Genomic DNA, 24,391 nt, shown 5'->3' with positions numbered 1-24,391 from the left:
TCAGTCGTGTCTGACTCTATGCAACCCCATGGACTGTAGCACACCAGGCTCCTCTGTCCATGGGATTCTCCAGGCAGGAAAAGGAAATGGCACATAGAAGACGCCCAGTGAAATACTTCCTTGGGGACTTTCCTGGTGGTCCAGTGGTTAAGAATCTGTCTGCCAATGCAGGGGACACAGGTTTAATTCCTGGTCTGGGAAGATCCCACATGCTACAGGGCAACAAAGCCTGTGCCCCACAACTACTAAAGCCTGCGTGCCTAGAGCCTGTGTTCTGCAACAAGAGAAGCCACCACAACGAGAAACCCGCACTCCACTACTGGAGACTAGCCCCCGCTGCTGCGACTGGAGAAGGACTACGTGCAGTGACAAAGACCCAGAGAAGCCAAAAATAAGTAAATAAACAAACTCGTTCGGTGAGTGAGCAGCGTGACAGGCTGTGATGAGAGACGGGTTGTGGGGATTTCATGTCACCGGGAAACCCGCGCTGCTCGAGGCGAGTGATGCTCCTCATCAGCTTTATAACCTGAAGTCATCAGGGCCGTCTGAGATCTGGGAGAAACATGGTCCTCACCTGGAGAACTGCCTCAGCTTGGCTTCTATGCTCCGATGCCTCATGCACATCCTGGTCAGGGCGGATCCGATCTCCCTGGTGCCACCTGGGAAAGCAACAGAGGCAGACGTGAGGGACAGGAGGCAAGTCAGAATCAGGAAGACCCTGAGAAGAACGAACAAATGGAAAAACCATCCAGATTTCACTGTGCCATAACCCAAGCCACTGTCTTTCCAACTTCTCACCAGGCTTGTGCACACAGACATAAACGTGTGTGTGTGTGTGTGTGTGTGTGTGTGTGTGTGTGTGTCCACGCGTGCTTAGTCGTTCAGTCGTGTCTGACTCTTTGCTACCCTATGGACTGTAACCTGTCAGGCTCCTCTGTCCATGGGATTTTCCAGGCAAGAATACTGGAGTGAGTAGCCATTCCCTTCTCCAGGGGACCTTCCTGACCCAGGGATTGAACCCGGGTCTCCTGCATCACAGGCAGATTCTTTGTTGTCTGAACCAGCAGGATACATACATGGCTACACATCTTGAAATAATCACCAAAATAAAAGCTACCTTTACTATATATAATAATACCCTCTAATATTTTCTATTGTTTTATTATACTGACTGTGACACAGAAGTTGATTTTACAACCCACAGGGTCAAAAATACTTCTCAAGGAAGATGATTAAAATAGTATCTGATATTTAGGGAAAAGCTGTAGTTTTGTTTTGTTTTCCACTTTTGGCAAAATCCTCCTTCTAGCATTATTCAGAACAGCCAGTGAAGCTACTGCATGAAGTCGCATATTCTAGAACGCAAGCAGTGCAGAGAAGGGCAGGGCTAAAGCAAAATGAAAAACAGGGAATTTTTTTTTTTTGATGGGTTTGGGTAACACCAGTGTGAAAAGTCCTCAAACTCAGCCAATGTCAAAGTATACTGAAATACGGCTTGGTTTTTCCCAAAATTCTTGTCGTACTTTTCCCTTCAGGCACACCCTTCTCTAAGATTATTTTTGAAGTTCCTTTCCTTCCCCCTCTTAGAAACGTTTATATCAGCATTTACTTGGGCTTGGGGGAGGGGGGGGGCAAATAGTAACTACAGATGGTAAGTCTGCACCAAGCCTGCACCAAGCACTGGAAAGCACAATTATCAATGTTATGAAAACACTGGGGCTCACGAAATCAGAAAGAAAAGTGTCCCAAAAAGCACTCTCTTTTTAAAAAAAGGAAGAGACAAGATCTTCAAGGGAAAGCCGCAGAAATTTATTGCAGGTTTAACCAAGTCAATTTAATAGGAAAACAATCCCCTCCCTCATTAGTACTCATGACGTTATTTATTATGGGCTGTATTTTCCGCTCTGCCTTCTCTCCTAGAAATGCCAGTGTGCTGCTTCACTTCCACCTATTTTCCATTTTATTCTGCAAAACTATCAGGTTTCCAGAACCAAAAAATAGCAGTGATGGTGATAAATATTTGATATTTCTATATTTTATTTTAGCCTGAAAAGAAGCCTCTGCAGCCATTCTTCTAAAACAGGGTTTCTCAGTCTTAACACTATTGATACACAGGCGCAGGTCCATTCTTTGTTAAAGGATGGTTCACGGCATTCCTGGCCTCAGCCGACCAAAAGCCTGTAGCAGTGGCCCCAGTCTGTGACATCCAAAAATGTCTCCAGACAGTACCAAGGGCTCCCTCGGAGCAAATTCTCCCCTAGCTGATTAAGTACTTCTGCAAAAGAACCTGAGTGAGAGTTACAGCTCATCTGAGGCTGACTTTCTAAATGGCCAGAAGGGTAAAATACTGCTCTGTAGTTCCTGGCATCTGAGTTAGTGCCAGTGGCAACCTGACCGTCTACTGCCGCTCGCGCTGCTCCACCAGGGAGAACCAGTAGAGGGCGCTGTTTTCACACGCGCCACTTGCCTTCTGGGCTCCCTTCAGATTCTTATGAGCATGGACTAGGAACACTTGATCCCCGGAGAAATCTCTCCTATTTTTCCAGGGCCTTCATTTGATTAAAAGTTAATAACTCGGCGACGCAAGGAAACTGGCGCACTCACTCACAGCTGGTAAGAGTGTAAACTAGTACTTTTCTGGAGGAAAATCTGGCGGCATTTATCAAGACATGTCTTACAAAAAAAAACAAGCTCCCATTTTGACCCAGCAATTCTACGCTGAAAATTTTACCCGAGGAAACAATTAAGGGTGAAAGCAAATCCTTACCTATGAGGATAGTCACTGAAATGTTGTTTACCATAGTAAAAACAAGAAACAACATCTTTTTCTAGGGAGCGGGCTGAATAAAACCCTAGGATGCAGCACATGATGGGAAAAGCATGCAGTCAGCCAAAGTGCTGGAGAGCGATGCTTCAGGTCCCAGGAAGGAAGTCGTTTGTTAGAGCTGAGGAAGTGCTGGGCCCCAAGATGACTGCTTTGCACATATGAATTCATTAAGTCAGCTCACCTGTTGTGCTGCCGTTCCTATCACCCCCGTCTTACAGACAAGGAAAGCACCTTTCGTAATCTGACCAGGGTCACACTGCTAGTAAGGTGGATTCCAACCCAGGCCAAACCTCCAGAGTCTGTGCATTTATCCATTCAGCACACGGCACTTATTACAGACAAGGGGAGATGGGAAGCAGAGCTAAGAGCCCAGAACATCCTGCTAAGCTAACTTATCTACACACTCTTATGGGTATCAGGGCTTCACAGTCCAGCTCTCTTATTTCAGTTCCCAAGCCTAGAAGTGTCCACAATTGAGACCACGGGGACTAAGCTCCAATCCTCACTAAGCTGCTCCACATGTGACCGAGAGCTGTGTCACTGATTACCCACGCCTCAGTTTGCTCAAAATAGAATGCCATGGTTGGAAAAGATCACCTCGAAGCCTGGCTCCCTAACTCCATTTCTCTGGTCCTGGATTTCTGGTAGCTTCCCCGATATTTTCACAGGTCACCACTGGACATATATCATCCCCGGGAAAGCCCAAGGCTTCCCGGCAACAACTGAGCTGTGGTGTGCTAACGAGCAGCTCCACACAGACCTCGTGCACGGCTCCCCTGCTCTGCAGCAGCGGGTCCCAGCCCTTGGGCACCAGGGACTGGTTTCATGCAAGACAATTTTTCCACAGACCAAGGGCGGGCAGGGGGGTGGTTTGGGGATGAGTCAAGTGCATGACACTTACTGTGCACTTTATTTCTAGTATTATTACATCAGCGCCACCTCAGATCACCAGGCATTAGATCTCAGAGGTTGGGGACCCCCTGCTCTGTGGCACAGGGCTTCCTGTGAGAGGAGGAAATGAAGAACCACAGGGAAAAGTCCCAAAGAGCAGCTTCTCTGTCCAAGGGGCATGAGGGCAGGAGACAGGCAGCTAACCTCCTCCGTGGACGCCAGGACCCAACCGTCAGAATGACTGCGGATCTCCGCCACTCCGGGCCCCTAAAAATAGCTCTATCTGTGGATGTGCTTAACAATGTCTTCTGCTCTTCCTGACCCTTGCTAAAACTTAAAAACAAAAAAATCAGCAGGTCTGAAAAGCTTCAGAGGAAACTGGCTTTAGTTACAAAGCCAGAACAGACATCTGGACGAGCTCTGAGCTGACAGTGAGAATATTTATGGAATCAAATGACTGAGACGGTCTCGGCAGCTTGGGAGTGAGGACAAGATCTTACTTGTTTCTGCTTTCCCTGCACCCGGCACTGGGGCTGAATGACGGAACCAACACTGACCGTTTTGCAGGGCAAAATGGTAGCATTTTTGGCTAGGTAGAGGCAGGGTGAGGGAATGGGTTTGCCTCTTGTTGAATGCATAAATATTTGTGTAACTTCTCTGTGCATACAATAGAAGATTCAAAATCAATACAAGATTCTTATTATCTTACCAAAGGTCTATACTTCTATACTGATTCAAGGTCAGCCTGGAGAAACAATGGTGTATTCGCCTTTTTTTTTTTTTTTTAAATTGGAGTATAGTTGAGTTACAATGTTGTGTTATTTTCTGGTGCACAGCAAAGTGATTCAGCTATGTGTATACATGTATATACATATATTCTTTTTCAGATTTTTTTCAATTATAGTTTGTTACAAGATAGTGAATGCAGTTCCCTGTGTGATACAGTAGGATTTTGCTTATCTGGTTTTCTACTGCTGCTCTAATAAATTACCACACATTTAGTGGTTTAAAGCAGTATGCATTTATTATCGTACAGTTCTGGAAGTCAGAAGTCCAAAATCAATTTCTCCAGGTTAAAATCAAGGTGTTGGGAGAGCTTCATTCCTCGGGAGGCCCTAGGGGAGAATCCTTTTCCTTGCCTCTTCCAGCTCCCACAGGCTGCCTGCAATCCTTGGCTCGTGGCACCTCCCTCCACCTTCAAGTCAGTAGTAGCGCCTTCACGCTTCTCTGACCTCTGCCTCCGTCCTCACATCTTCTATGATTCTGATCTTCCTTCTTCCTCCTTCTAAGTCGCTTCAGTCGTGTCCAACTCTGTGCGACCCCATAGACAGCGGCCCACCAGGCTCCCCTGTCCCTGGGCTGTATGGACCCACCTTAATAATCCAAGATAATCTCCCCATCCCAAGATCCTTAGCTGAATGATATGTGCAAAGCCCCTGTTGTCATGTACAGTAACATATTCACAGGTTCTGGGGTTGAAGGCATGGATGTCTTTTTTGGGGGGTGCATTATTCTGCCTACTAAAGATGAGTAGGAGTTGTTAATTTGGAGAATGTATGGGGCACTGGGTCCTCTGTCCAGAGTCCATTCATTCATCCTCAGATGATTAACTGAAACATGATCTCATTCCATCTGCTCTGGCAGTGGCTGGTTCAGGGACGAGACAAGAGACTGAGATGTTGCTGGGGAAGCCTTTGGGGAAAATATCCCTGATCTTAAGATCAACACCCACAAGAGACCCCACAGGGTGAGAACAGGAAGCAGGCTGCCCAACTGCTGTGGTTAACCATCTTTACAGCAGTGGGGACTCCTGCCTTAGGAGAAGGCACGTTCTGCGGGCGGAACCGAGAAGGAGCCCCAGTCTCCAGGTGAGCTCACAAAGCTGCCAAATTAACACACTGGGAGCCTACTCTCCTGAACCTGGGGCTCCAGTTCTGCAAATACACACAGTTCCTTATTTTTAAAGCCACTTTGATTTGGTTCTGTTTCTTGCCAGTTCAAAGAAGAGGGAAGGGAGCAACAGCCTCGTGCTTCCTCCCTGTACCAGGAAACACCCTGTGGCCAAAAGGCACAGTAAGTCCGTCGCTCACTGCTGAGGGAGGCACAAACAGTTGATGGCAACAATTTTCATTCTTTTTTGTGTAATATGTCGAAGAACGTCCTCCCATAACAAGCAAAGGTTTTTTATTAAAAAGTAGCGCACAATCAGTAGGCGATTGAAACGGGGTGATCTGCAAAGGAGACAATCAGTGGAAAGAAGTTTCACACAACATGTGTGAAACAGATCACTAGCAGGAAGTTGCTGTACAGCACAGGGGGCTCAGCCCGTGCTCGGTGATGACCCAGGGGGTAGGCCGGGGCGGTGGGCGGGGGCTTCAGAGGAAGGGGATACATGTATGCGTGTATACATGTACGGCTAATTCACTTCATTGTACAGCAGAAACTAACACAACATCGCAAAGCCTCCTTTAAAAGCCTCCTATAAAGCCTCTAATAAAACATAAATAAAAATAAAATAGAAAGAAGTAAAACATCTAGAGCTTAGGCTATCGAAGTATGAATGTGGGGCACACGAAGACACAAATTCCACATTTACTCAGTATTGCCTTTGTTTCCTAGGCTGCTGTAACCAAGAACCCCACTGGTTGGCTTAAAACAACCAAAACTTACTGTCTCACCATTCTGGAGGGTAGAAGTCTGAAATCAAGGGGGTTGGCAGGGCCCTGCTCCCTCTGAAACTTGCTGGGGAAGGATTGTTCCCTGCCCCCTCTGATGGGTGCTGGCCCTCCATGGCAGATAGAAACATCACCCCAGTTTCTTCCTCCATCTTCACCTGGCAATTTCCCAGTGTGTGTCTCTCCACATGGGACATACGTGAAGGCACCCTCTTCTCTGTGTGTGTCTGTGTCCAAATTTCTCTCTTCTTATAAAGACACCAGTTGCACTGGACTAGGGTCCACCCTAATGGCTTCATCTTAACCTGAAGACACCTGCAAAGACCTCATGTCCAACTGAGGTCAGATTCACAGGGACCAGGGGTAGGAATGGCAACCTCTCTTGGTGGGATGGGGAGTCACAACACATCCCCTAATAAGGATCTGCCATGCAACAAGGATTAAAGTGACGTCAAAGATGCTAAAGGTGGAGGGCCCAGCCTTGGAAGGACTGGCTGGGGGGATAGCCATGAAATGGTGCAGGGAACGTGATCTTTGCAGCAATCCTAGGAAGTAGGTACTACTGTCTCCATTTTATAAATGGAAAAACTGAGGCTCTGGAGGGTGACAGGCAGACCCCAAGGAGCCTGCAAGCCCCAGCACACCCATGGCAGCTGCTTCCCACTGTGGCTGGTCTGGAGTCTTAGCACAATGTCCTTGCCGTCTCCAGAATTAGTGTGCGGGTCAGGAGGAAGAGCAATCAAGTCAAAGGGTTAAGCGCTCAGCTCCGAAGTCAGACAGCGCGAATTCAAAGCCCAGCTCCCCCGTTCGCCGGCTGTGTCACTGGAGAGTTTAACTTGCTTAGACTCAACTGTTGATGACTATATTCCCAAGAAATGATTCTGCCCACTGGTGTTTCCTGTCATCATACCCCAAATGCACCACCCATGGGTTCCAGTTGGGGCTTCTTGAGAAACAATGTGAGGTATCCTAGATTTTTAAAAATCATTTTTGTCCCTAATCTTTTACAACTGCCTCATCCCTACTTAATCTGATGGCGAGCTACATATTTTTTTGAAAAGCAACTTGCTTTTATCTTAGCTTTCCAAACATTCCACTTATTCAGAAACAACCAATCTTGATTTTTCACATTCATCCCAAAGATTTATATACCTTGTAATTAAATAATGTAACGCTGTACAACTGGCATATACAGGTTTTGGAACACACATCTGACCCTTGGTCAAGCTGACAACTCAGGTAGAAGAAATGTATGTACCCAGAGAGAAGTCTACAATAAGTTGAGCTTATTGCAGGCAGAGGTCGGTACGTTATCATAGAGAAAATAAAGAGCCCTGGTTACATCAATGGGCCACTTAAGCAGGGCTCTGATACAGCAGTAATCAGTCAAGTCCTACAAGAAGGTGGAGGCCAGAGTAATTACCTCAGCCCTGGCTGGAGTGTCCGCCCACAATGATGTGCTAGCCAGTATGTGACAGTCCCCAATTCTCCCACATCTAACATCATCCTTCTCCAAGGATCTGGCTAATGGATGAGGCACGGAAGGCAGGGTAACAGTACAAAGGAACAAAGCCAGAATTGTCCCATTAGGGCTCAGGGTGTGCCACCCCCAAACATGCCGTAAAGAACTTGAGAAACGGCCAATGCAAGAGGGACTCTCTCCAACTCTCCTTTCGATCTCCCTGAACACAAGAATGGCATCTGCCCTGTGAAAGCTGTGCTCCCCACATCTGGAGATGGAAGGACACCCTTGTTGACAGAAGAGCATTCGGGCCAAGCCTGTTTAAACAAACCTTGTTACCTCTCTCATTAATTACCCCAACCCCAAACTCTGTTTAGATTCTTCCCTAATTGGACACCAAACCTACATTTCTTTGTCCTGCCTATTTCTTACAGATGTACTGTTTCATCTAAAAGTCTACAAGCTGCTAAGTTTGACTATTTCCTTAGTCCCGTTTCTATGAGCCCTCCACACACAGGAATTAAAATGCGTCTTTTTCTCCTGCTCATCTGTCTTGTGTCAATTTTATTATTAGTCTGGCCACAAGAACTCAAGAGGGGAAGAGGGAGGAACTGCCAACTCCCTGACAGCTCCTTCTTCCCAAACATCTTCAAAGACAAAAGTTCAAAAGGGAGTGAGTGGACCAGGGACTTCCCTGGTGGTCCAGAGACTAAGACTCCAGACTTCCACTGCAGAGGGCATGATCGATCACCAGTTGGGGAACTAAGATCCCACATGCCATGTGGCAGAGCCAAAAAAAATTTTTTTAAATAATAATAGTAAAAAAGGAGAGGTCCAGAAGGTCCGCTTGGGAAGGATCTCCTTGCTGTCAACAGTTATGCACCAACCAAGTGGTCGCTGGTAGAACTTGAAGCCGCGGGGCTGAGAGGTCCACCGGTCAACTGACTGCAGAGAATCTATCTCTTGGTGAACTATGCCTTCAAGACAGGGAGACAGGTTCCCCGGCTAACCAGCGCCTAAAGGTGTCTCCAGCCCGAGATCTCTCTTTGCTGTTTATTTTTATGTCGCAAAGCTTGGGACAGTTGTGGCACCAGCCTTCTGCTAACAGAGACTGGAAAGGAAATCCAGGACCGCTTCTGCAATGACCTGCAGCAGCTTGGAAAGCTGAGGGTTCAGTAAACGAGGAAACAGCATGTCTCTCTCTCCTTCCTCTCAAGCTCCTGCTCGCTGAGCCTGGAACTGTGAAATGTCAGGTGTCTTTTCACCTTGAAGGCTGACTAGAGCGCTGTCTGAGCTTTGCATTACAGCAACTGCCTCAGCATCCAGTGGCCAATGCTCTGGCCAGCCCAGCGGGTGGCCCACCCGCCGTTCCGGGTGATGCCCACGGCTCTGCGCCCACCACACCAGCATCACAACTGACTGTGAAGCTTGGCTCCCCCCTCCTGCACTTTCACTGCCATGTTTGGGACACTTTCATTTCACAAGTTTAGGTCTTGGTACAGGCTAAGAGGGCCTCCTAGGTGGCTCTGGTGGGCCCGCCTGCCAATGCTGGAGACCTAAGACACGCAGGTTCCATCCCTGGGTTGGGAAGATCCCCTGGGGGAGAACATGGCAACCCACTCCAGTGTTCTTGCCTGCAGAATCCCACGGACAGAGGAGCCTGGGGGGCTACAGTCCATAGGGTTGCAAAAGGGTTGGACATGACTGAAACAACTTAGTACACACACACACACACACACACACACACGCACACACACGGGCGTCAAAAGGGATAGTGAGAGTCCTGAAGTGGAACCTGGTTATAAACCCGAATTCCATATGCATAATTATACAAACTTGGGAAATAGAGATTTTTTTGTCTCTCCTTGTAACATTTTATTTCATGTGTGTGTGTGTATGTGGATATAGAGAAAGAGAGAGGTAATAGGCTATTTCTATAATATATACATTAAGCACAGCAAGCAAGGGCATATGCTCTCTGGGAAAAACTGAGTTCAGAACATATCATTTTATTCATACGTTTGAATGAAAATGGATATTGAATTAGTCAGGACCTGTGTCCCTTTTAGTTTTACAGGCGTCAAAACTAAAATTCTTACTCTTTTGTTAACGACAGATGTTTCTGTTTTGATCGTAGTGAAGCTTGAAAACTATCATGAGATTAATTTCCTCATATGCTGAAGTTTTAACCCTTCTTGTTGGGGTTTATGTACAATCAGAGGTACAGAGCATAAGCATCTGATACTTTTTTCATATTTTTCCTGTGAATTGGGATGTTTTACCTTTTTACTAGTCTTGAAGATGGCTTCTTTATTTGCAATTATGCTAACTGCACTCTGAGACTTTAATAAACGATTTTTTTTGGTTTTGAAAAAAAAAATATTAAATAAACCTGAATTCTAAGAGGAAGAAGGGAACTCAATTCTGATGCCCAGAGAGGCTCAACTGTGATGCGCCAGCCAACAATGTCCATGCTTTATGCAAAGGTTCAGTCCAAGGAACCCAATCGGAAAGGCCATTAGGTGGACCCCTACTGCAAGATCAACAGCAGGGTCATCGGGGAGCCCTGGGGACCCCAGGCAGGGAGATCTCAGCTGGAAGTGGGCACACCTGCTTGGAGCTCTAGGAAGCATATCTTCCTGGTGACCTCCAGGCTGGATGAGATGACCCTCTTTACCATTTTAAGAGAAATGATCTTACAGCGATCAGGGTGCTGGAGGAGAGATTAGCAGCATCCCATATTCCACCAGCACCGAGGAGACACTGCTGTGGTCTGACTCCTGTGCTGTGAGCAGAAGAGACAGCCCCCGCCCTCATGGGACGTGCCTCATCTAAACTCAGAAGCCACAGATTTCAGGGTGACCTGCAGGCTGGGAGGTGCCTTGGAAAGTTCAGGAAGCAACAAATATGCAGTGCCTTGCTGCTTGGCACCCAGCGCTTGCCTATAACAAGCAGAGAAGCCGCGGGCGCCCCTCAGGAGTCCTGGCCTCGCTGCCATTTCTCTTGCTCAGAGACATGCGTCCGCGTCCTTCGCTGCGTCCTTGTGAAGCGGCCGGCTCCTTTCAAGGGCACCATCATTCCAACCAAAGGTCAAAGGGGGCACTCAGACTATCCGAACATCAAACCAACAAACTGTGCTTCTCCTGGCTTCATTAGCATTTTATTTTTATCCTTAGGCACGAAAAGATGGACCACTGGGAGAGATGGCCTCATTTGATGTCCTGTATCTGTTTACATGGAGGGGAGGGTGAGGGATAAACAATCAGTTCCTGGTCTTACAAGTTACCCTGCAGACCATCTATCACTTACATCAGCCACATAAGGGAGCCCCACTCAGGGCAGGCACTGGTCATCACAGATCACTGAAGACTGTCCACATACTTTATTATGTTAGTCCTGAAAATGGCTTCAGAACTATCCAAACATTCCTGTTGTGCTCAGTTGTGTCCGACCCTTTGCAACCTTACGGACTGTAGCCCTCCAGGCTCCTCTGTCCATGGGATTCTCCTCTCCAGCAAGAATACTGGAGTGGGTTGCCATGCCCTCCTCCAAGGGATCTTTCTGACCCAGGGATCGAACCCACATCTCTGGTGTCTCTGGCATTGGTGGGCAGATTCTTTACCACCGCGCCAGCTTTCTGAATGTGCTATTTAAATCACCACAATATTCTTGCAACAAATACACAATCTGATTCCAAGGAAACGAACGAATGAGAAACGTGAGTAGTATTTTAAGCAGTGGAAGGATCTGACCCTTTGTCTTCACGAGGTGGCTTAGGTCAAAAGTAGAAAAACTTAAAAAGATTTTCAAAAATAAACCCTGAAAGCTCCCGGACAAAGGAAGTGTAACTTCCCTTTTGCTACAATGGCAAACCTAACATGCTTCCACCTTCAAGGAAGAGAAAAACACACAGTTTCCTGTGCAGAAACTGTATTCTTGGGCTCCTGTATGTGGCCGAGATATGTGGGACAATCCAGGTTGGTGTTCACGGGACATGCCATACTGCGCATGCGATAAAGGCCAAGGAGGGTTGGCGACACGTTTTGGGAAGACATCCTTGTGCCCATGTGTGGGTGGGGTGGAAGATACTGCAAACTTGTCAGCTGCCAAACTCACCTTTCCCAACTTCTCCCACTTCACAATTTTTCAAAAAGCAGAGGAAACAAGAAAAAAAAAACACACACAGTCCCACCACCATCTGGTGGCTTGAGACCAGCAAGCACGAGATTCTGGCAGGCACGGTACTGGCAGCCACAAGGACCGATATTCCGCTTCCTTTGTTGCTGTTTTAAAAGCAAAGCGAGACTGGTAATGTGGGAACACAGCAACACGAACACGCTCACACTTCTAGGAAAAACCAGAGTAGGAGCGAAGGCATTCCGATGGGGACTCTGCCCGCCTTCGTCTCCGATGGAGTGGAGCCTGGTTGAAAAGCTCTGGCGGGGGTGTCACTGGGAAATGCCTCTGGCTCCCCGACATCTATCACCATGCACGCCTGCTGCCAGGGTCTCCCTCTGGGGTACGGGCACAGAAAGATGCTCCCACCAGGGCCAGGCTGGAGGGACCCGAGGACACCAGCTCGTGCCAGCAAAGCAGATGTGGGCTGATGTGCAAAACCACACATCATTTTCCTAGCTCATGAAGCTGAACTGTCAGGCAGATAAGATGCTTGCAGCCGCTGATCTGTGCGTTATCTCTCAGGCAGTTTTTAGGTAAATCAGGGGGTCACTTGATGAATTTAGAAGCAGAGGAGGGAAGTTCATGGTTTTAGGGGTCAGAGCCAGAGTCTGAGGCACTCACTTCCTCCAAAGGGATGAGACCCCAGAAAGCAGGTCCATGATGCCACCCTCGGGCTCTACTGCTACTGCTGAAAACCTCCAGTATCTGGAATCAGGTTTCTCTTGAGTGTTGCTGGCCTAAGTACTATTCTGTTCCTTTAAGGGGCTTCTGTACCTCCCTGAACCATGCCAGAATGTGCTGACTTTACCATCTCTCAGGAAGCAATTCTGCTGCTTTCCAAATTATTAAGAATAGCTACCATCTACTGAGTGTTGGCAATCTAAGAGGCACTTGCAAGCACAATGTGTTCAATTTTAAAATCTCATTATACGCCTCCTGTAGGTATCATGGTCAGATAGGAATTATTATCCTCACTTTACAGATGAGGCCAAGGGCCTCAGAGAAGTTAAGCAACTTGCCCACAGTGGCACAGGAGAATTCAGGATTTTCATCCAGGGCTGAGTCCATAGTTAGAACCGTTCTTGAGAACATCTCGCTGTTGCGAATATGCACCAATGTATTTAGTGGATGAGAAGGTAGCTTTCTGCTCCCCATCCCCATTCTGTGACTGAAGGAAAACAACAACCTTGCCACCCAGACATCTGTGTCATCAGCCAGACTCAAAACACACTGCCACCACTTCCTGGCTGGACTGTGTATGGGTGGGCTGGTGAGCACGCAAGGCCCTGGGATCAGGTGGGCACAGACTGTCTTAGCACGCATCGCCCCCTGCCGGCTTCCTGCAGCATGGAGGCACTGCTTAGTCAAGCAGGGGACCCTTCCCTACTGGCCACAGATCACCCTTTAAGCTACTGATCCATCCCAGGAGGGGCCGCTGCAGGACAGTGTCCCAGAAACGGCCCGTCCCTGCTTAGCTGAACTCAGTGTCCCATGGTTTTCAACACTGACATCTTGTAAAACAGCACATAATGGGATGTGTGCACATCTTTGGACATAGTAGGTGCTCAACAAACGTAAGTGGGACCTGGCAGACACACCAAGCTTTGAGTACTGAGCCTGTAACACCCTTTCTTCCCAATTCTCTTAGTCCATCTCCCTCCTCCCCACTCTATTCCACACCAACGAGGAACCTGTCAGGAGAAGCTAAGATTTAAGATTCTAAGGGAAAAGTGGTTCCATTTGGGCTGAGACTCCACTGGTGGCTCCATAAAATCCAGGCAGAGTTCCATTTTGCAGCTAACTTCCCAGCCAAATTCATCTCAGATCATTCAAATGGACTTATTACCATCTTAGTGTCTTCTTCCCCTTGATTTCTATCGGGTTGTACCTTTCCCAATGGTTCCTGAATGACTGGATGGTTTCTGATCAAACAGCAACTGAAATTCTAACCGTGGTATAGCTAGCAGGAGGCTGGCTCTTACAGCCAAAAACGAGAAAGCAGGTCTAAAGCTCTGGCAGGCAAGAAAGCAGCACAACCAAGGTGTCCTTGGCCAGCCCTCCCTCCCAACCTCCACCTGTTTACAAAGGGTGGTGCGTGAGCGCTCAGCCGTATCTGACTCTCTGCAGCTCCACAGACTGCAGCCCGCCAGGCTCCTCTGTCCATAGGAACTTCCAGGCAAGAATACTGGAGTGGGTTACCATTTCATCCTCAGAGGATCTTCCTGACCCTAGGACTGAACCCACATCTCCTGTGGCTCCTTCACTGGCAGGCAGATTCCTTACCACTGAGCCACCTGGGAAGCCCACTTACAAAGGGCACAAACTGGTTTCAGTACCCAGTTTCCCAATGGAGTCTCAAGGTCAAGAAGTAGAATACAGATCCAAAAGCAATTAATTTGCCCAGTTTCCTGAGAAAGCCACCACCCTACAGATCAGATGAAATGCAGGCGGCCCCTGTGTCCTGGACTCGGAGGACCGTGTAGAATGTGACTGCTCACCATGTTCTATCTCCGTAGGACTCGGGGACTTCGGCTGGCAGAGGGTCCTGCTGGTGAAGCTTCCCCAACCCCTTCCCAGATGTCCTCCTGCCAGCAGAGAAAGGGCAACGCAGGATCCAGAGAAAAGAGGAGACTTGGGAGCACCCGACAATGTCTGAGTGCAAAGTGAGTCAAAGGAAGCTGAGAGGGGGTCACCAAGTGGCCTGGGTGCCTACTGGCCTGGGTCTCGCCCCATGCCTGGGACCTAAAGAAGCCTGCAGAGAACTCAGTATGCAAAGTGGGCATGGAGTAATCTTTCTCTTCTGCCTTTCAGAGGTCGAGCAGCTCAGAGGCCTCTTGCATTTGCATTTAAGGATGGAATAGTGGAGGGAAGGAGTGAATAAGGGGACCAGACAATCGCTAGCTCACCTCCCTGCTCCCAGGTACATATGTGCATTTTTAATGCTGTCCTGGGTGACTCAGCATGGGCTTACTACTTCTTGGGCTTTTGTCCCTCATTCACAGTTGGCCTCCAGTGACAATATCTGAGGCGCCATGGAATTCCCAGCGTTGGGGAAGATGCATGACCCATCTCTGACTCAATAGATATTTGCAGACAAAAAGAAAAACAAAGTTTAATTGGATAATAACATAGTCTGAAGAGTTGGACTCAATCTGAGCTCCCAGGAGAGGGCGCTAAGAGGTTCTTTACAAGTAAGACTCACTTGTGGATCCACTCGCCCACCGCCTCCCCCTGCCCCGCCCTGGTAAGAAAATAAAAGAAAACAGGACTTCTAGATCCACAAGCTGTGAGCTCTGAGAGGCTTGCCTGGTTTAAGGTTCAATGTCAGCAAGGGAAAGAGCATATCTAAATGCTAATATGATAAAGAATATTCAGATCAATGTTTGGCTATTCTGCCAACCTTTCAACTGAAATATTTGAGCATCTACTCAATGCCTCTTCTTCCAGGCAAGAACACACACAAAAGAAAAATAAGGAAGGAAAACAAAGAATCAAGCCTTTTTGTTTTAAGATACGGGGCTGATAATGAGCCTCAAAAATCCCCATTAGGATGGAAGAGGGCCCATTAAAACGTTTGCAATATTCAGAGTACATTTTTTTTTTAGAAGATAATTACTAACAATCTCAGGAAGCTCCAGATCCCCTCATATGCTGTTAGTAAAGCCTTTGCAGGAGCAGCTCTGTTGCCATGACAACAATCACTTGGCAGCGTGTAAAGGAGGACAAGGGACCTACCAAATGGTATTCTCAGCAGTCAGCCCCAAGATTTCTTAAAGCCACTTCCTAAAGGACCTTTGGCATCTCGGAGTCACAGAATTTACAAACTGAAGGAGGCCTTAGGAGTAACCCAGTTTTAGCTTGTCACCGTTATTTTTCTAGCCCTTGCCTGAGTCGCCTAGACTCAGCTGAAATATCTCTAGGGCCAGAGACCTTACTCTGCTCCACCCTCAGGGGAAGAGGGCAGGGAGCTTTCCCCCACCCCAAACCCCATAATCTGTGGAGTAAAGTGAGCACAGGATTAGGAAGAGAGGGGGTTATTTGAAGAACCTTTCCCTTCCCAAACAAAGGGCTTCTTTGGTAATGGCTGCCATTGTTCCATGAGGTTGAACAAAACAAGAGCAGCCATGGAAGGTGGCTCCTCGCAGGTCTTAAGGACAGAGCTGGTTTCTAATTCCAGCCACTGAATGCTACCTGAAGATTCATAACTGTCACCTACATAGAGCGCAAAGGACCCTGGTGGTGTTGTTAAGCCATTTGGGAGGTTGCACATGGCAAAAACACAACAACGTGCTTTGTGTTCACATGCTATACACACAGCGCACACGCATGCGTGCATGTACCCACAAACCCGGCAGGATGTGCCTCCCTCCTTTTTTTAAATTTTTGGCTGCACCTCACAGCATGCGGGACCTTAGTTCCCCAAACCAGGGATCAAACCTGCACCCCTGCACTGGAAGGTGGACTCTTAACCCCTGGACCCCGGGGGAAGTCACCATGGATATGACTCTGTAGTCACCCCTGCAGAGCATCATTAAGGATGGCTTCTCCCAGGGCCCTGGGCATTTTTTTTTAGATCCATGCACATGGATTCTTGGGCAATTCCCAGGAGGGTACATGTATGTAGCCCAGGTTGGGAGAGGGGGATGGGGTAAGCTGGGGGGATGGCTATCATAAAAGTGGGTGCAAGTCTGACTGAAGGGGACCCCCACACCTCATCCACATGTCCTGCTAGGAGGAGCAACCCGGCCTGCAGTGGAGGCTTCTAGATTCAACCGACATGAAAAGGCCACCTCCAAGTGTCTCTCACCACTTCCCAGGTGGCTTTGGACAGCATCTGCATCTTTCATCAGTCACTCTGGGCAAGGGCAGTGGTACCCAGGACCACCATCCTGAAGCAAGCTTAACTCATTTCATACAAGAAGGAGTCAGAAAAGTGTGAAGCAAAGAATCTGGTCCAGTGTGCTCGATGCCGTATAAAGAATCCCAAAAGCAGAACTGGAAAAAATGAAAAGGGTTTGCACAAAGAGATCGTGCTCTCCTCAATACCAAACACCCAACTGAGGGCTGATTTTCCTTGGAATAGATGTGATACGAAGACAGCACCAATGAGCAAGGGTCGCCCCAAAAGGCTGCCACACAGCTCCCCAGGATTACCCAGTCTTTTTTTTTTTAACTTATTTGGCTGCACCGGTCTTAGCTGTGGCCCGTGGAATCTCGCTCTTCGTTGCAGGATTTTTTTTAGTTGCAGCATGTGAACTCTTAGCTGTGTCACGTGGGAACCCAGCTCCCTGACCAGGAATCGAACAGGGACCCCCTGCATTGGGAGCTTGGAGTCTCAGCCACTGGACCACCAGGGAAGTACCCCCACAAATGTTGTTAACCAGGAACCCAGCATTCTTTTGGGGAAGAACCTAGAAAACCATCTTAATGGTACTTCATCAGCAAACTCTAAAGTCAGAGGCAGGAATTAGCTCCAGGAAGAATTGGCGTCAGTTTGGTGAGCATCCCACAGAGATGGGGACGGCCACTCCAAACCAGTAGTGACAACTGGGGGATGACAAAGGCAGAGAGCGGCTCCCCACCAGAAGGCGGAGGACGAGGGGTGGTGGGACTGGCAGGAGCAGGCTCGTTTCCTTCCAGAAAAGGAGCTGGCCCTCCCCCATCATGGGCCCGAGAGCCGCATTTCCAGATGACCGTGCTGCGCTACAGGAAGCAGCGCAGGCACATGGCCATTAGGCGAGCATGGCTCTGCGTCCACAAGCTGAAAAGACCAGCTTCCGGCCCTGGAGAGGCTGGTTTATTTTAGGAGCACAATTACCAGTTATTACAAAGCTGAAACTGACTTTTCAGGTAGAAGTCTCAGCATCAGGGATCTTTTGGTCCCAAGTGAGAAAACAGGAAAAACAATGACATTTGAATGACCTCAAGGTGAAAGAGTGCATCTTGGTGCATCTGTGTCTGTGTGTCTATGAGAGACAGACAGATATGGACATGAGTGAACCCAAGGGTAGGGACAGATGAGGGCATCTGACAATACTAAACTACCAGATTAACAAGGAAGGCTGCTACGTATGGCTGCACAGGTCGTGCACTGCACAACTCCAGCGGCCACCATTCCCATTGGCAATGAGTTGTGGGCATCCCAAAGTCTGATTTCTACCCCAGTGAAATACGGAATGAGGTCTGAGTGGAATCTGAGTCATGGACTACCAGCTCTGCCACCCTCATCGTCTGTTTTGTCTTTTGGCAAACTAAAATAGACAAATTCACTCTCAGCAAAGGGACAGCCCCAACCAGATGGGTGGAGGACAGAATGGGATAATCATCTACTACTGAAACCAGGTTTAAACCGAGGCTAGTACCAATGGCCCAACACGTATGTTATGCTTTTAAAAAGTCATACTTTAAATTCTCAAGAATTACTCAACTAAGAATGAGTTTGCAACACCCTTTTCCTCTCCCTTCTGGGGGCATGAGTAGATTTCTTTTCCTGTTGGAGAGAGGACCACTCATCTTTGTCCTCATTATGGGGATGGAAAATCATCTCTGATTTCTCAACCAACAGCAGACCTCAACTTACCAAATAAGTGCACTTTTCAGAAAACTGTTTATACTTCAGTCGTTTTGGAAACAGACATGATTTCTTTACCCCCAAAGAAACAATGAGGTGAATGGTAATTAAGTCCTCAGAGTAGATGACAAACTGAAGGCATTCCATGTCTAAACCATGTACTACTGAACCTGACCACGTCCCATCACAGTGCTTCTACCAGAAAAAAGTACTCAGGTTTTTTGTTTTTTGTTGTTGTTGTGCCACACGCCTTGTAGGACCTTAGTTCCCATACCAGGGATCAAATCCGTGCCCCCTGCAATGGAAGCGTGGATTCCTAACCACTAGACAGCCAGGGAATTCCTAAAAGTGCTCAATTTCAACTTGGGACATGGATTTTCATGGCAAAGAGAAAGGGGCAGAGGGAGAAAAAGAGGAGACTCCTGCATTTGAAAGGATGGCACTCCTCCTGTGCTTAATAAATATTCTACACCCGCCATGCACCGACAGTAAGATGAGTCAATAAAGCAGTCTTTGCTCTAAAAATAGCTCCCAGGCCATGGTACAAAATGACAGGTAAATGGGAATGGATGACGCAATGTGGTAAGGTTCCAGATTTGCGAAGTCAAGACAAGCTTGTCTAAGCTGAGACAGAAGGGGACAGACAGGCTAAGGCAGGATACCCGGAGGGTCCAAAAGGTTGGGGACGAGGAGCATTCCAGACAGAGACAAGGCAAGAAGAGGCCAGGCAGCAAGAAGGGACATGGCGTGTCTGGGGGCCTCTAAGGAGTCCAAGGGACCACAGCATCACAGACATGAGGGTGGTCCAGACGAGGAGGCTGGAGGGAGAGGCCAAGTGCGAGAGGGAGCCAACAATAAGGTCAAGCTTTGTGGGGCAACTTCACCCCAAGGCAAACCAAAGCACAGAAAGGTTGAAAAAAAGCATGGTAGAAGAGGTGGAAGCAATGCACATCTGCCTGTGGACGACGGATAAACAAGATGTGGTGCTTACACACAATGGAATATAACTCAGCCTTAAAAAAAGGAAAGAGAAACCCAGTGACACACTACAAACATGGGTGAACCTTGAGGGTATTCCATCAAGTGGAGTTAAGCCAGACACAAAAAGGCAAATACTGTATGAGTCTACATATATGAGGGAGCTAATATAGTCAAGCTCATCGAGAAGGAGAATGGTGGTTATAAGGACAATGGTCCCCCAGGGACTGGGGGCAGGGGGGGAATGGAGAATTTTTAATGGGTATAGAGTTTCAGTTTGCAAGTTAATAAAAGTTCTGGAGATCTACTGCAGAACAATATAGATATTCTTAATACTACTGAGCTGTATGTTTTAAATGGTTAAGATGGTAATTAATTCATTAATTTAAAAGTCAGGGGTGAGTGGCTGAGGTCCCAGATAAAATGGTAAGTTCTTGGCTACTGGTTTTTCTATTTTCAAAGTAACATAAAGTCAATCAAATCCATTGGAAGCTCTCTGATAGCAGGGCTGTTTCTCATGAAACCTTGGCCGGTGATGAAAGATGAGTAAATGAGATGTTCCTTCAGGAAGTGCCTGCTCTCAAGCCTGCCTGCAATAACCTACTTAATCCCTGGTCATTTCTGATACACACATCCCACGACCCTTCTGTGCACTGAATTAGTAATTTTGTTTCACCTTTCACCTGTGTTTCTAATAGAAAGCCCAGTTCTTGCCCAGGGCCCCTAAAGAACAGCAGTTCAAGGGCACAACCACCAGAGTCAGACCTGGGTTCAAAGCCCAGCTCCGCCAGTCCCGACCAGTCCTCACCTTTCCCAGCCTCAGTGTCTTCATCTCTACAAAGAGAAGCAACAGTATCAGGTTGCCGAGAGGACTCGGCAAGACAGCATCTATAAGACACAGGGCCAAGCATACGGTCAGCACGAGTGTAGGGGCTGTTCTACGTAGAACCCCTAACGCTGTACCCCGTGTAACTAAAAAATAGTTTTTAACGGTAACATCACTCAAAGGTATTCAACAGAATGGCAGCTGTGGCTTCCAGGCCCAAGTGAAGCACTGGAAAAACCTTTCAACAAATGTTAACAGTCGTATTTGGTTTAGATGAATCATAACACCTCTTAAAAGCAGAGGAAGTGGCCCAGGGGGCCCTCAGAAAAAATAAGTAATAGAATCTGGATGAGCTAAAGGGCACCCAAGTCCATCAGTCATTCTTAAGCCATACAAATACATACTCAAAGGAGCTCTACGAAAGGATGTTGTCAAACCTTAAGAAGGAAGGAAATCCTGACACAGGCGATGGCGTGGATGAACCTTGAGGACATTCTGTTGAATGAAATAGTCACAAAAAGACAAATACTGCCTGATTCTGCTTGCAAGGAGGTGTCTAGAGCAATCCAATCATGAAAATAGAATGTGGACGAGCCAGGGGCTAGGATAAGAGGAAGATGGGGAGCTGTCACCTAACGCGTACAGTTTCAATTGCGCAAGATAGGAAAGTTCTAGAGACTGGCTGCAAGACAATGTGAATATACTTAACACTGTTGAACTGTAAGGGCTTCCCTGATGGTTCAGTGGTAAAGAATCTGGCTGCCAACACAAGAGATGCGAGTTCGATCCCTGGGTCGGGAAAATCCCCTGGAGAAGGAAATGGAAACCCACTTCAGCATTCTTGCCTGAAGAATCCCGTGGACCAGTTCATGGGGTCCCAAAGAGCTGAAAAGTTTAGTGAATAAAACCGCCACTCTGAGCTATATACTGAAAAATGGCATTTTAAAATATAAACATGGAAATTGTTATATTATGTGTATCTGTCCATTATTGAAAATGAAAAATGTCAAAGGATCTCAGCAAGTTCACCTCAGCCTGAGTTTCTGCTCTGGGGATGGTTTGGGAGGAGGAATTGAGTCCAGCACAGGAATATGATGCCTTCACCAACCAAAGCAGTCTGGTGGCCTTAGAAGGAGTCCTTCAGGATCACAGGATGAACCTGCTCGGGCCCCCAGGCCCTTGGAAATGGCAGGGTCCCCTGTCCCTCCCCAGGACCACTTTCTCCTTTGCCACCATCAGAGGTGACAACATCAGGTCTTCATGACTCTGGGCCACATCTGCCTCCAACCAAAACAGGAATGCAATTTCACGTTTACAGATGCGGGCACAGATCTACCAGACCCAATGGGAAGACGCTCGGTGTACAAAGAACAAGCCAACACTCTGCCGTGGCTGTGTCAGAGGCTCTGCACTGTCCTGCGCTTGAGTCTGCAACACGTGATTCCAGGGCCGTGAGCTACACAGTGCGGTGTTCCCATGCCTCTGGGTGGACTGGAAGCTGGTGGGGCTTAAGAACACGGGCTCAGGCGCCTTCTCGGTCTGTCTGTGTTGCTGCTGCTGCCACTGCTACAAGTGTGCTTGGTCTCGGGCAGTAAAAACACCCCATCGGTGTTGCTCTGTTGTGTGGGCTTGGCCCACCTATATGCTGTTCGTTCTGACGTCCTGCCCACATGCCAGAGTTGTAGATGGATAAAAACAAGTAAGACCATGCCTGCATGAAAGAATCCATGGTTTCATGAGCATACATGCTAAGTCACTTCAGTCGTGTCTGACTCTTTGCGACCCTATGGACTATATAGCCCGCCAGGCTCCTCTGCTCATGAGATTCCCCAGGCAAGAATACTGGAGTGGGTTGCCATGCCCTCCTCCAGACGATCTTCCTGACCCAGGGATCGAACCCATGTCTCTTATGTCTTCTGCATTGGCAGGCAGGTTCTTTACCACTAATGCCACCTGGGAAGGTCTCATGGAAGCGTTAGATAAATACACAAATGGGCACCTGCTCGTCACAGGTATTAATCTCATGATGGAATAGGGGAACTGGAAAGGAAGAAGATGGAATAACTGGATCCAGTAAGTACCCACCCCCGACCCCTCATCCTCTAACACACTCCCTTTCTGAGTCTGAAGTGATTGCTACTAATGATAATATCCAAGAGAGAATTAAATTCTTTCTCAATTCACTCCTTGAGCAATAAGGCATTGAGCTGTTGAAATCTTGATTGCTTTTTCATTTCAGATTCTGAGCTCCTTTAGGAAAACAGGGATTGATTAGCAAACAATCAGATTAACTGGCATAAATCCACACCTAAGGACTAGCATTTCATCGGCTCTCTGCCTGCAGCAAATCCTAATGTCTTTCCAATCAGGATTATGTAAGGAGGAGACCCACAGCTGGAAAGGCTCTCGGCTCAGGGTGAGGGCAGGCTCTCTGTCTACCTCGGGACTTAAAAGTCTGTGCTTAACGTTCTTTCCAGGATTCCTTCCCAGAATGCTGGTGGCAAAAAGATGCTTTGTAGGCAGCCTGGGTATCCAGTGAGGGCTTCTTCCCTCCTGGAAGAGGTGCTGATGTGGCTGCCACGCAGCCCAGAGTCACTGGGTAACCAGAAGCTGCCACCAAGAGGCAGGGACCCCACACCTCTCTCCTCCATTTGAAGAACAGGTACCCACCAGAGGGCCAGCGGGGTCCCGGACAGTCCCCATTCAGGTTGGGTGGGAGCAGATATTTAGATCCAAAGGCTATTAACCCCCTTAACCCATTTACCTTCATTTTCCTGGCCAATGATAAAAGACCTAAAATTCAGTTCTACTCTTCAGAAATGAGAAAACCAGAGGGAAAGTGAGAAGGTCCTTGAAAAACCATCTGGTCCTTCAGAAGGGATCCTGCCCAAACCAGAAATTTGCAAAAAAGAAATTTTTTTTAAGCAGCAAAATGCTATTTCAATGTGAGATATTTCGAGGGAGAAAAGAGATCTATATCTGGCTGGAAGGGGTGGGAACATAAAGGGGGTCTCAGCAGACACCGATCTCCACCCCAAGGCCCTGGGCACCCTCCAAGAATCCACTTACCAACTATACCACTCAAAACCAGAGCACACCCAAACTTTAGAGACTTCTGAGATTTAAAAAAAAAAAACAAAACAGCAAAATTTACGACCACAGATTACAACTCTTGCTTGGGTCAGCAATCTTGTGTTAGGCAATGAATGTACTAGATTTCTAATATTCGTGTCAACATTATGTGCTGGGCATGACAATTCCCATCATGGATGAGGAACCTGAGGCACAAAAGCTGCAGGTATTCCAAAAGGTGGCCTAGCCCTTATCCTTCACCCTGCCCCCAATTCTGTTTTTGAAAGGGGGATTCTTTACATGTGCTATGCATATTTTCTCAGTCTTGCACAAAATATTGTGTGAAAGTATTCCTTCCAGATGGACTGGTATCTAACACGCCCTCAAAATATTCTCAACCTGCCTGTGCACAGAGAGGGTAAGTAACCTGCCGCAGGTCACACAGCCATGCAAGGGAGCTGGCGGCCTGCAGATCAGGTCCTGTGTGTCCAAAGTCCATGCACCTTCCATCACACTCACCACTTCTCTAAGTAAACCACCCCCCATTCTCCCACCAGGCTGCCGCCCAGGCTGCTCAGCAGGAGCTGAAGAGAACCAGTCGCCATCCCCCAGCTGGATCAATTTTTCACAAGCAAACGGACAAGTACTTAAAACACACTCCTCTGCTTCACCACGTTCCTGGCCTTCGCTCAGGTGGAGAGGAAGCCGCTGCTGCATCTTTCCACATTATCATAAGACAGATTTCCAAAGATGATGTCAACGGGACAGAGGATGAAGGCCAAGTTTTTCCTACGTGATCTGCAGTTGACAAAACAAATGCTTGGGCAGCTGGCAAAGCAGACGTGGTGGCCCTGCAGAAACCACACCTGCCTTGTACGCGTCGTGACCAGGCAGAAGGGCGGCAAGGAGG

At 47.8% G+C, this 24,391-nt stretch overlaps 1 protein-coding gene across 11 annotated transcripts in view; it reads right to left on the bottom strand.

The window, feature by feature from the left end:
• Positions 1 to 24,391, bottom strand: part of MTSS1 (MTSS I-BAR domain containing 1) — a 160,849-nt gene that overhangs the window by 37,256 nt on the left and 99,202 nt on the right. For all 11 annotated transcript variants that reach the window (XM_061438646.1, XM_061438641.1, XM_061438636.1 and 8 more), the window contains exon 4: positions 575 to 659. In XM_061438646.1, the coding sequence (XP_061294630.1) occupies positions 575 to 659 (85 nt within the window). The remainder of the gene's footprint in view (positions 1 to 574; positions 660 to 24,391) is intronic.

Source organism: Bos javanicus, chromosome 14 (genome assembly GCF_032452875.1).
Source record: "Bos javanicus breed banteng chromosome 14, ARS-OSU_banteng_1.0, whole genome shotgun sequence".
Taxonomy (NCBI): domain Eukaryota; kingdom Metazoa; phylum Chordata; class Mammalia; order Artiodactyla; family Bovidae; genus Bos; species Bos javanicus.
This window is presented reverse-complemented; position numbering and strand designations above follow the sequence as displayed.